Source organism: Callorhinus ursinus, unplaced genomic scaffold (genome assembly GCF_003265705.2).
Source record: "Callorhinus ursinus isolate GAN/ISIS: 27379988/994484 unplaced genomic scaffold, GSC_fseal_2.0 scaffold26, whole genome shotgun sequence".
In the NCBI taxonomy this organism is placed as follows: Eukaryota; Metazoa; Chordata; class Mammalia; order Carnivora; family Otariidae; genus Callorhinus; species Callorhinus ursinus.
In genome coordinates this window covers 21,143,097-21,156,309 of record NW_027397088.1, presented here as the reverse complement: position 1 = coordinate 21,156,309, position 13,213 = coordinate 21,143,097, and the positions used below count along the sequence as shown (strand labels likewise).

General features: G+C 46.2%; 1 protein-coding gene across 1 annotated transcript; it reads right to left on the bottom strand.

Moving 5' to 3' along the window:
- Positions 1-5,877: 5,877 nt before the first annotated feature.
- Positions 5,878-10,837, bottom strand: SOX4 (SRY-box transcription factor 4). The gene has a single exon (XM_025891112.2). It carries the CDS (start codon positions 10,009-10,011, stop codon positions 8,593-8,595), a length of 1,419 nt encoding a protein of 472 aa, XP_025746897.1. The 5' UTR covers positions 10,012-10,837; the 3' UTR covers positions 5,878-8,592.
- Between the last annotated feature and the right edge of the window lie 2,376 nt (positions 10,838-13,213).

Here is a 13,213-nt window from a genome sequence, read left to right as displayed (position 1 = left end):
GGAGAAGGAAGGGTAGATGCTCCATTGTCCTTGGGCTTACTCTCCCGGAATACAGAGAGGACAAAGAAAGGACGTAGGAGGAAGTATGAAGGCTTTCAGACCTCAGTAGCAAAGGCAATGATAGAGTGGTGGGATAACTAGGTAAGCCAAGTTCTGTTTTAAAAGGGGATTGAGGATAATACATGGAAAAAATAATCAAGAGTTTGGTATTGGGGGGCTCCTGGGTGGCTCGGATGGTTAAGAGTTGCGATCTCCAGGTCCTGGGATCGACGACGGGCTCCCAGCTCAGCGGGGAGCCTGCTTATCCCTCTCCCTCTGCCTCTCCCCCTGCTTGTGTTCTCTCTGTCTCTCTCCCTCTCAAATGAATAAATAAAATCTTAAAAACAAACAAACAAAAAAAACGAGTTTGGTATTAGGAGAAAGTCAAGACACAGTCAGGACACAGCATGCCTGATCAGTATTAATATCCATACCTTCTTGACGCGAAATTAGGCAACCAATTAACGGTACTCACTAGAGCCAAGGACTTCAAATTCTGTTTCTTCCAGAACTCTCATGAAATTTCTAGTTCCCTTATAGTCATGTGTTTCTTTGAAATGGAGCCCCGTGATTTGGGGTTACTTGAGTGAGCCTCTGTTTCTTGCAAACACAGAGCCTAAGGAGAGTAAAGCCCATAACATAGTAATGAGAACCAGCCTGGTTCTGGAAGAAAAAGACCAAAGAGAGCTGATTTTGGTAGTGCCACAGTCCCTACTCATTGGCACCATGGGGTGGGGGGGCAAGGCTATTGCTGTGATCGTTGTTTTTTAAATCACTTATGTTATCAGAGACTTGTGATAGAAACATCATCTCAGGATGATTTCCAGATATTCCTGTTTATGCATGACAATCATCTATCTACCCTCTCTGGGGGTGGGGGAAAGGACTGTTTTCAAGGTTTGGTTAAATTTTTATTTTTTGAGTTGTTTTAATTTTTAATCTTAGTTCACTTAGACCTATCAATGATTTTTTTTTTTTCTGTTGCCAACACCCACTTTACACCTAACCAGCTCCAGGATGGGAAACCCATCAGAAGCCTATGTTTCTGGCACTAACTTCTAGCAATTCCCTTTCTGAGAGCTACTCAAGAAAAACTTCCCCATGTTTGCACAAATAGTTATAACAATAAAAATTGGAGATCCTCCTAACCAATGTTTTTTAATCTACTTGACCACAAGGTATATGTTCACAGCACACCTGTGAACGTTTTGAGACATTATTTGGGAATAGTCTTTGGGTGACCCTATTTGGGATATGCAAAGGACTTTTCATCTCTGGCAAAACCTTCCCCACCCCCACGCCCCAGTTTTTTTTCCCCCCTCCAACTTTTGGATTCATTGGGTGCTCACCCCAGACCTAAATTAAAACTGTTAGCAAGTCCTCAAATGTATTTAGCATCTCTCCTTTCAAAGAGAGGCTTCTGGACTGACTCGGGCCAGGGGGGAGGAACAAAGTGCAATGTGTTTTTAGACCAACATCCCACAACTTCCCAGGAACTTCAGATAAATTATTCAGTGTCTCAGGGGCTTGGCAAACAAGAGAGATAAAAGGGCCACATCGGGAGTGTGGGAAAGGAGAGGGAGAAAGCAGAGGCCAGGATGGAGGTCAGGAGTTCCAGAAGAGGTATTTTCACAGGTTTTAGGTGTTGGAGCTGGGGAAGTTAGGACAAGCACTGGTAAGAAAGTGGCAATTAACCACATATGCAACTGGAGCTAATTGATTGTTAAACAAGGCTTGGCGGCTTAGCTCTTAGAAAAGCAGTTACATGCACCATACGCTTCAGCCAATCATCAGGCTACACTGTTGGGCATTCACTATCTGGAGCATGGATGGAGCATAATAGTGTTTTCATTTGCCTCCTGTCTTTCAACTGCAGATTGTGTCAGGAAACAGCACATTCGTTATGTGTTTAAAAACTAGTCCACAGAATTATTTCTGGGGGAAGATATCTAAGGAACCAAGCAGGCTCAACGACGATATTTCATTTGGTTCTTCTGTTATGGCTTACCCTTGGGGGAAAAAAAAAAAACAAAACAACGACCCACCTCAAACGGAATATCATTTGCAGGACTTACGTGTGCGCAAAGCAATTTTGTGTACTGGTGCACAAATGAGCTGGTGTTGTCCTTAGACAAAAATCTACAGGGTAGAGGAAGGCCCTAGGTGAATCTCCCTTTCGTGACCAGACTTCGGCCTGGCGTGTTTGGCCGTCCTCCATAAACCAACTGCCCCGGATGGAAAGTGTCCGAAGAAAATAAAATAGGCGAACTTTATTATCACCTGCACCCTCTGACACCGACGCAGGGGGGTGCATTGTTAACAGAGGCACAATCCGAAATGCAGCAGCCTGGTCCAATGGGCCCCAGGGAAATACCGCTTGGTGATGTGAGGCTTTTTTTTCCCTTCTTCTTCTTTTTAACATTGAGAAGGAAAACAACACATGCAGGAAACCATAAAACCCTTCAAGTTAACTGTAGCCAACGGTCAATCTCATTAGGATATAATAGGTAGCTTGTAGCCCTCTCTATAAAGGCTGAATGCGTTCCTCTGAATAATTTCCAATTTTCTCACTTGCTGGAATCTGCCTTTGAGGCAACCAAACAGAAGTTTCGCTCTCTGCATCTCTACCGTTCTCTTCTCCTCTGTCCCAGTTACTTCTTCCAGACTTGTCTCTGAGTTCATCTTTTATCTGAGCACATTTGTTGAACTGGAATATGTACAAATATTCAACCTAGCTCATCACTTAATCTTGCTCTTGCAAAGAGGATGGTAGGAGGGCATCCTTGGGAAGTGGATTGCAAGTTGGGGGGCTGACAGAATCCGGGCCCACAGGCCCGAGGCCTTGGCTAAAGTCTGTCTCTTGGTCACTGAAGACATCTAGTATGGAAATCAGAACTTGGCTCAAGAAGTTTCTCTGCCCTTTGTCTCACTTCTGACCTCCGGACCTCAGACCAGTCACTGAGCCACTCTGAACTCAATTTCTCCATGTAACGAAAGGGAGTAATAATGCCTTGCCGCATACTTACTGGGAGAAGATGCTAAAATACCATGGGGGGGCAGGGATTCTCAAACTTAGGGAACATTGGAAATATATGGGGGGGGTTCAATTAGGGCCCCACCTGAGTCTGATAATCTTTATAATCTCTGCCCTTAACAAGAATGTCCAGATAATTCTGATGTCGGGGTTCATGGACCAGACTGGAAGACACGGATTCTGGGGCATTTATTTTTAAGAACTTAGGATCTTAGGCAGGCGAAAACCATCTCGTGAAGAGCCTTAAGGGGCAGCATGTGAATTTTGCATTCTCTCCTGGACAGAGGGGAATCTGGTAGATTTTTAGCAGAGTCTGAAACACCATGCACCCCCCCCTCCACTTTAGTTTTTGAAAGACAGCCAGAGTAAAGATCTAGAAACATATATGGAGAGAATTTTCCAGGACAAGACGGGCAAGGATAGATATTAGCAAATATGGGTTAAAAAAGTAGTGTAGAGGCCTCAAATAAGGGGGAAAAAAGGGGGCATAAAACAAAACCACAAGAAAAATAAAGCCTACCAACCTTCCACCCTGAGAAATCCAAATGGGTAAGATGGGTTTGTATTTCCAGCATAATTCTTAAGTTTTCCTGGACACAGGGATCTTTCCAATGCCTCCATGGGATCCTTAAACTGTTCTCTAAATTTATGATTAAACATTCTGACCCTTAGCATTCCCCAAACCGCCGTTTCTAATTCACGAATACCCTATAAATACAGGAAATACTTAGTAGCTTATGTTGCCGTGTCCACTTCCCAACCCTTTGCTTTCACTTTCTTCAGAATCCCTGAGCGTCCCCAGCACCCCCACCCCGGTCCCCAGAGCAGTGGGGGCACAAATGCAAGAAGCCATTTTAGGCACTCAGCCTACCGTATCAGCTTACATGCTCTGTATTTTTTCTTGGCACTTACAGGTACTCAACTAGGAAGTGACACAATTTGCATCAGCAAGTCTATTACTGATTCACATTTCTGATGGAGCCAAAGGGCCAGAAGCAGTGCATTTAAGGAAAAATGGTTTGATGGTCTTAAAAGGAAATCTGAAATTTATTCTTTTCTGCTGACCCAAATGTTCTGAAAGAAAAAGCCATACTAAACTGTTTGATTTCTCAGGTTTATTATGCCTTCTACCCCGCCCCCCCAACACATTAGGATACCTTCTGAATGAGAAAACTGCTTCAGAGGAAAGTACAAAAATGTTTCTCACAGTTACTCTATCACCTGCTAGGAAGACACACACATTTAAGCCTTTATTTTTAAAGGAACATTATCAAAATTCTTCAAGAAAATATTCAAAGCATCTATCTGCCTTACATGGAAAATAAAGGGCAAATACACAGTTCCAGAAGGAGAACCCTACAAAATAAAATGTAAAAAATGCATCACAAAGGCTTCACTTATGTCAAGGTTTTGATACTTTGGATGTGAAAAAACGAAACAATCACATTACTGTAACGACAAGGAACAGAAATTAAATTTAAGCACTTTATAAAAAGAATCTCCCCCATTCCTTCTGCAAAGGTTTTTGAAGGAGACTCGAGATGCCATGTTATCTTAAGGTCTTCTTAAAAAATGAGATCTTACCATTGCAGAACACAAATGCAATTAAAGCTATATTAGCAAAATACAAGAAAAAATTGGAAACTAGTAGCTATAATAATTTTAAAAAGGTGAACTTATATTGAAACACAAAGTTGAACTACTTTGGAGGCAGAGATTACTGCTCTTCGCTGAACAAAAAAATGTGCTTGTTTTGTACTAGTCTCCAAAAATCTCTTCTTCTAGGATGCAGGATACTGCCTTACCTACAAGCAATCCTGATGGTTAAAGGATTATTTCCAAACACTTCTGCTCATTAACCCCTTCTCTCCAGTGCTAAAAAACCAGAAGGTATACAGAGCACACATCTTTAATTAACAAACGTTTGGAAGTGAAGATGGGTTTTGTTAGTTAATGGCAAGAGTTAACCCTCAAAGTAAACAGGAAATAGTGCTACTTAGCAATTTGCAGGTTCCAAACCGAGTACTAATGGGCCTTTTCCCCCTTGCCTACAGGTCTCAGTAATACTGCTGTACCAGATGCATATAAAACGTATAAATCTCCCCTAGCTGAATGCGTGCTATTCACAGATCCAGGAGGAGGGCTGATTTCCTCTCAGCCCTCAGGGAGCCCACTTCTCCAGGTCATCCCTATTGTTGCATCTCTCATATCAAGAACCCACAAAAATGGGCATGGCACAAAATGGAGATTTTTAGCACCTTGTGAGTCTTTCTGCTTCAGAGGGAAAAATTTATACAACTTTTCCATTTCGAAATTAGTGATGGCTTCCTCCTCCGTAAATATAGCAATAATTTAACGGGCGTATTTGTTCTTGATCCGTGTACAACGATTCTAGCCACCGCTGAATGGTAACTACTGGCAAGTGGAGGAGAAAGCAGCTTTAGGCACAGGTTAAAATACAGATCAGCCAGCCACTTTTCATCTGTAAAGAAGCCTCTCCGCATTGCCCTTCACGCCCCCCCTTTTTTAAATTTCAAGACAAAGGGCATTTATTTAAATGTAGTAAACTCGGAAAATTCCTAGAAAGCGTGTAGAGTTGACACATAATTCAAGCTGACGCTGTCATGTCAGGGTCTGGGCTGGCCAAATCTGGCCAAGAGGAACTTGGTATTCCTCAGGAAGAAAGCATTGAACAGGCTACCCTCGGAGAAGTTGCTCAGAGCTAAGGCAGATGGGGTAGCTTCTACCCGGGTGGGCCCTCCCAATCTTAGGCTCTGGGCATATAATAATGACAAAAGTCGAGATTTAGGGTTCAGTTCCAGCTGATTTTATTTCCTTCTCAAAAAAAGTTATTTACAGAAGGTATATATCAACAATCTGACAGGCAGTGAACTTGACATGATTAGCTGGCATGATTTTTTCTTTTTTCTTTTTTTTTCCCCCAAAACATTGTTTTTGTGGCCTTGAATTTTAAGACAAATATTCTACACGGCATATTGCACAGGATGGATGGCAAAAAAAAGTTTAAAAACAAAAACCCTTAACGGAACTGCCTTAAAAAGGCAGACGTCCCAGTGCCTGTCATGTTATATTAAACATACATACACACAATCTTTTTGCTTATTATAATACAGACTTAAATGTACAAAGATGTTTTCCACTTTTTTCAATCTTTAAACACAACAGCTATAAACCTGAACACATATGCTATCGTCATGCCATAAGACTAAAACAATTATATTTAGCGACAAGTAGAAAGGATTAAATAGTCAAATACAAGAATGAAAAACGCAGTACATAGTGTCGCGAACTCAAATCGGCATTTAGATAGATCCAGTGGTTTAAACGGCACGTTTTTGCTTATAAAAAAAGTGCAAAAAAGATGTGGTTTACAAGTTAAAGCTACAGGATCCCTTTTTGCTGTAAATGCACCAGTTTTAAAGCCTCTGGACAGAACGGCATTTTATTTAAAAAATTTGTCTTTTCTTAAAAGCCTAACAGTGTTTGGCTAATTCTCCTCCCCTTTTTGTAAGACTGGGGTCGAAGGGTGGACACTGGTGGCAGGTTAAGGGATACTGTCACTTTAAGAAGCCTGCAGATTGAAGTGTAAACATGGAGAAATTAGGGGCTGATTCTTTAAACTGTGTGAGATATTAACCAGCCGCCCTATTATAAAATCAGGAAATCCAAACAGCGATTTACACCGATTAACACCCCCTTTATATATTTTTTACAAAAATACACTGAGAAAATAATCAAACGTTTTCATCTCTCTTGTCTTTTTTTGTTTTTTAAAAGTGTCAAAAGTCTACATTTAAATATAAAAAATTAAAAGTTAAAACTCTAGCCCTTCAGTGAAGGAGACGTAAAATGGCGTGGGTAACAACAAACTACTAAAAAAAAAGAAAAAGAAGAAAGAAGAAAAAAAGAACAAAAGAAAAAAAGGAAGGAAGAAATAAAGGAAGTAGAAAACAAAGAAAAAAAAAGTAAACCAAAGGTTAAAATAAAAAAGGGACAAAATAAGAAAAAAAAATGTTTGGCCAGTATAAATACGTCCACATATAAAATGGCATCTGATTACATTTACAAGGAAAAAAAATACGAGGATGAAGCATCGGTGAGGGAAAAAAACACGTCTTCTCATTTACACCTATAAGGAATAAACACATACACACTGAGAAAAAATTTGGTCCTGAATTGTGTTTTTTTTTTTTTTCTTAAAGTCCAGCACAGATTTGAGTTGCGTTTGAATCCTTTAAAGAGTTAAGAATGAAAAAAAGCTGGTGATAATTTTGTTGTAGGAATCAAACATAGCGCCATCTATCTGCTTTTTATATTATCCTACACTATTTTAAAAACTGCTCAACAGTCTTATACAGAAATCTTTAAAAGATAGACAGGATAACATGCTATATTAACCCCACCAGTGAAATAATCCAACACCATCACGATTCCGATTTTAAGAGAAGAAAAAAACCTCTTTTTTTCCCCCCCGCCCGAAACCACTCGCCCCTGCACGGCCCCCGGTACCACATCAAACAGTCCGCTCTCCTGCACGCCCGCGGGCCGCGGAGTCTCACCTCACTGATTTCGGGGGTGCGGGGTGCGGGGGCCGCCAGGACGCGCCACCTGCCCCCGAACGTGCAAATCCGTCCCAGTTCCTCCGCGGCCCCCCCCCGCGCCCCGCCCCGCGCCCCTCGCCGGGCTCTCCGCTTCTCCTCTGGCTGCGGGGGGGGGGGGGGGGGGAAAAAAGAAAAAAAAAAAGGAAGGAAGAAAGGAAAAAGAAAGAAAGGGAAAAAGGAGGAAAAACCCAACAAAACGGGAATCCGCCAGCGTGGAGTCTCTGTCCTGGCACTCGAGCCTGCGCGACCCCCCAAAATATCTGCCGTCGGTCCAATTCCACGCCCGGAGCCTTCTGTCTTCTTCAGGGGGAGGGGATGGCGGGGGTGCTGAGAACTAAATCCCCAGGGGCGCGTTGGGTTTCTTTCTTTTCTTTTCTTTTTCCCTCCTCTCTTGACCAAGAAATGAGATAAAATAAAACAAAAACAGCAAGGGGGCGATGAAAAAAGGGACGAGATTCCTTCAGTCTCTAGAAAAACTACCAAGTCGGCTTCTTGCTGGGGGTGCAGCAGACAAGTCCGGAAGCTCGCTGGAAGTGGGGGGGGGGGTCTCTTCGGGCAAAGGGGAGGAAACTCCAAGTAGCTTTTTTTGCCATCAACAACAACATCAAGAACAACAATAAAAGGTCGCCCCCTCCTCTCCCCGCCGCCTCCTCCGCGTCCCTGCGGTCGGGGAGGTGGGGGATGGGAGCGCGGGTCCCCAAAACGCCCCCCGCGCTCCTCTCTCTCCGGCGACCGCGACGCGGCCGAACGCGGCCCCGCTCATTTTTTTTTCTATTCCTTTTTTTTTTCTTTTTTCCCTTTTCTCTTCCAACTCTTTCTCTGTCCACTTCTCTCTCTTCTTCCTTTCCCCCCCCCCTTGCCCCCCGGCCCTCTCCTCCCAGCCCGCGCGCGCGCCCGTCAGTAGGTGAAGACCAGGTTGGAGATGCTGGACTCGAGCCAGTCTCCCGAGATCATCTCGCTCACCTCGGGCGTGCAGTAGTCCGGGAACTCGAAGTGCGAGCCGGAGCCGGGCTCGAAGTTAAAATCCAGGTCCCGGTCCAGCGCCGACGACGAGCTGAAACTGCCCAGGGACATGCTCTCAAAGTTTGAGCTGGGGTTCAGGTCGAGCAGGTCGTCTTCGAACTCGTCGTCGGAGGACGAGGAGCCCGACGACGAGGACGAGGACGAGTGGGACGAGGCCGACGAGGACGCGTGCGAGGGCGCGCTGGACGGCGCGGGCGAGGCGGCGCGCAGGCTGGCGTAGCTGCGGTGGTCCGCTGGCGAGCGGCCGGCGGCCGGCGACGACGCGGCGCTGCTGCGGCCGCTCAGGCTCGGCCCGTCGGGCGAACAGCCCGCGCCCCCCTCCTCGTACAGGCCCAGGGGGTCGCTGGGGTCGGCGCCCGCGCCCACGCCGCCCACGGGCGAAGAGGAGGCGCCCAGGCCGCCGAACAGGTAAACGCGCTTCACCTTCTTGTCGGCCAGGTGCTTGCCCGGGGCCGCGAGGCCGGCCGAGGCGGAGGCGGCCGTGGAGGCCGAGGCCGCCGCGCTGGGAGTCCGCGCCTTGTACAGCGAGTGGTGGTCGGCGGCGGCGGCGCCCAGGGGCAGCAGGGCCGCGGCCCCCGCCTGCTCGGCCGCGAAGGAGGAGGAGGCGCCCGCGGCCGCCGCCTTCCCGCCGCCGCCCGCCAGGATGAGCTTGGCGTGCGGTTTGCTGACCCCGCCGCCCGCGCCGCCCGCCACTTTGGAGCCGCAGCTCTTTTTCTGCGCGGGTTTGGAGTTGGCGCCGCCGCCACTCGCGCCGCCGCCTCCTCCCCCCGCGTTGCCGCTCCCGCCACCGCCGCCGCCCCCATGGCCGCCCCCGCCACCGACCTTGTCTCCCTTCTCCCCCGGCTTGGAGGAGGCGGCGGCCGAGGAGCCGGAGTTGGCGTTGCCGGACTTCACCTTCTTCCTGGGCCGGTACTTGTAGTCGGGGTAGTCAGCCATGTGCTTGAGGCGCAGCCGCTCCGCCTCCCGAATGAAAGGGATCTTGTCGCTGTCTTTGAGCAGTTTCCAGCGTTTGCCCAGCCGCTTGGAGATCTCGGCGTTGTGCATGTCGGGCGACTGCTCCATGATCTTGCGCCGCTCGATCTGCGACCACACCATGAAGGCGTTCATGGGCCGCTTGATGTGCCCGCTCGGCGTCTTGCACCAGCTCGGGTCGTCGGCCTTGCCGCCCGTGGAGGCGGTGGAGCCGGGCGTGGGGGAGGAGGCGATGCCCAGCTCGAGGCCGGCGCCCGAGTCCGAGCTCTCGCCGGCCAGCAGCGCTTCCGTGTTCTCGGCGTTGTTGGTTTGCTGCACCATGGCCCCGGCTCGGCGGGCGCCCACGCGCGCTCACACCCTCGCGGCGGCCGCGGCGCGATCGCCGGGCCCTCCCGGCTCCCCGGGCCAAGCACACGCCGAGCGGGAGGACGCGCGCGGCGGCCGTGCGGGCCCCTCCACTCCTGGCCGGGGCGGTGGTGGGCGCAGAGAGAAAAGTCTCCAAAAGATGCGGGGAAGGAGTACTCTGCCTCTTGCAGAGGAGTTATAGTTCCCAGGCTGGAGAGTCTCTCCCTCCCTCTGCTTCTCGCTCTCGCTCTTTCTCGCTCTCTCTCTCACCGCGCCGCAGTTTGCTCTGTCTCTCGGCTCTGAGTCTGGAGACCGTGTTATAAAGTGGAGAGGAGTTTCTTGAATGCTGGTTGCTGAAGCTTCCAATGCAAGTTTCTCGCCGCCTCCCAGGCAAGTCTTTTTTTTTTTTTTTTTCCTTCCCCTGAAGCAGTTGGTTCCAGTTCACGAGCGCTCTCAGGAGCTCAGGAAAGCAACATAGTCTCTATCACTTAGTCCCTTTCCTACAATGCAAAGCAAAAAAGACTCTGGCTCCAGGACTCTCTGTGGGCGGAATCGGCACTAAGGAGTTTGTGCAATTATTTTGTTGCAAGGTAGGAAGCCAAAAAGCCTTCGTGCAACAGACTGGCATGAATAAATGTATGTTTCCCCCTCCCTTCTGCAAGAAGGGAGCTGGTAATGGCAGAGTTCCTCTAATGCAGACTCTTAAAGAGCGTGCAAGAACTAGAGACCCGGGAGCGAAACAGGCCTCTTCCCCTCACACAGTTTCTCTTGCTGCAGCTTAGAGCAGACCCCAATTCCGCCTCGCGCCTCTTTATCCTTTCACAGTCTTGGCCGCGGCCAATCAGCTGCTGTAACCAACGCTTCCTCGTGCCAAGCCCCTCCCCCGGGCTTCCCATTGGCTTGGAACCCGATGCAATAATAATCTCCGCGTGCAATGAGAAGCTCCAAATCTGACCTCATTCCAATTTACAGAGCAAACTTTTTAAAAGGGCTAGAAGTACAGCTGAGATTTCTGCTGCCTTTTTTTTCCTTTTGCTGTGTGTGTGTGTGTGTGTGTGTGTGTGTGTGTGTGTGTGTGTGTGGTGTGTAAAGAGGATGTTAATGCATGAAATTATTAAGGGGAGAGACGGAAATGTATTCTAACCATTATGTTAGATAACAAGGGGCTTGGAAGTGGGGGGGGCGGTAAGGGTGAAATACTGTAAATGGAAGCTTTCTGCTTAAAAGCCAAGTGATTATTTTTATTAGTTCTTTTCAGTACTGGAATAAAGAATCAGCCTCTAGTGCAAAATCTGTTCCTCGGATCCTTCATAAAGCCAAGGATGTAAAAAGGGGGAAGGAAAGCCGCAACTATAAATCAATGGATATTGAAAACCATTAAGAAAGTGGTACCTAGACACCTGTCATCACAATTATTTTAACAGCTCTAGGTACAGCACAGATGTTGATGTATTATGTAAATCCCTTCAGAGTAATATTTGTGCTGTTTGTGGAAGGCAGAGAAGAGGAATTTTTGCAGTAATTGCTTGCTCTCTTAACGAAACAGGGGTTAACTATGGTTATTTAATGATTTAAACTCCCCTATAAATCCTGGATAGACCAAACAGAGGAGCTTTCCATTGGAACACATTACACAGTGTTCCATACTTAAGGGGAGAATTTCCGTAGAGTTTCGTACAGGATGGTAATGTCGGGTAAAAGATTGGGATCGTTTTTACTTTCTAAATATTTGTTTCCCCCATTTTCAACACTAAAGATTACTGCACTCTCTCCCTGACCCAAACCCTTCTGACTTCTTTCCTTCATGTATTTTCTCCTATATATTCCTCCTATGTTACTTGAATCAAATTGAGCTAAAAGGTCAAGGCAAAGGGAAAGAAGGATGTGGTGTGACTGGTAGCAGAAGACACTGGAGCCTCTGGATTTATATTAGACCTAGATGCTAGTCTTTCTTACTGGTTTTGTACTCTGCAGAGATGGTTAAGTCTCAGTTCTCCTCATCTGTGATATGGGAACACCAAGAGCTACTTTATATAAGGGTTGTTATGAGGGTTCGATGAGATTGATGCATTTTAAGCCCTCAGTGAATGCTGTTATCTTTCTCTTGGTAATTCAAATGCCAGAGACACTCCTTCTAGTAGAAGCGGCATGTTGTTGTTCAGGAGACCCAAGTTGAGGATGGTCACTGATTTTTTTTTTTTTTTTTTTAAGTAGGCTCCATGCCCAACGTGGGGCTTGAACTCAGGACCTTGAGATCAAGAGTAGCATGCTCTACCCACCAAGCAATTTGAAAAGTAATCTCAGATTATGTTATGTGAACCCTACAAGGACAACAGTAGCAATCCTGTAGTCTTAATGATTTTAAACAAAAGGAACTTTGTGAAGACTATTGTGGAGAATTTGCCAGGTAATCAGAATACATGTTTATTTGGCCACAAAATTTACCTCTATTCCATGGTGTGAAAATTAGAGTTCTAGTAAAAATCGGTCTTTCTTAACGCCGTAATAGTAAACTGTTTTTCTACAGGCCAGGGATAGGTGGTTGGTAGGGCCAACCCAACAAAATTAAGTGAGCTTTTGATTCAGATCAAATTAGTGCTAGGCAGCAGATTTCTATTTATCTTGTCAAACTTTTAAAGTACGTAGGCTAGCCAGAGGCCCAGGTTGTCGGATTTAGAATTTTACTGGAAAGAACACCCTTTGGAGACATCTGACTGGATCTGTAAGGATCAACCACAAGCAAGCATGTTTTTGTGAGTAAAAGCAAATAATTTTTGACCATTAACTACCCAAGTTATATACTTTTTCTTTCAGACGGGGGAAGAAATCTTAAACAAAAACCCACAAGGCACCTTTTTTTGCATGTAACAAAGTTGGATGTGTCATCATGCGTTTTATTTGCCTTGGTGTGCACACTAAAACACCTGAGCAATCCTAAATGTTATACTCTGACATAAAAATTACTCTAAGACGTCTATTATTTATAAAATCAGTATCTTCACTAGAATAAAAAAAAGGGAATAAATACTTCATTTATTTTGGGATTTGTACCAAGTAATGATTTGAGACTGTAGCTAGTTTGTGGTAAGTCAGTCAAGGTGACTATCAATATAATTGATTACATTTTTTACAGCCAGTTTTGATTCCACCACTGAAAATCATGGGGGAAAGTGGGATT

What these genes read in the sequence shown, in the direction of transcription:
- SOX4 (XM_025891112.2), bottom strand. Translation starts at nt 10,011, where the DNA reads ATGGTGCAGCAAACCAACAACGCCGAGAACACGGAAGCGCTGCTGGCC.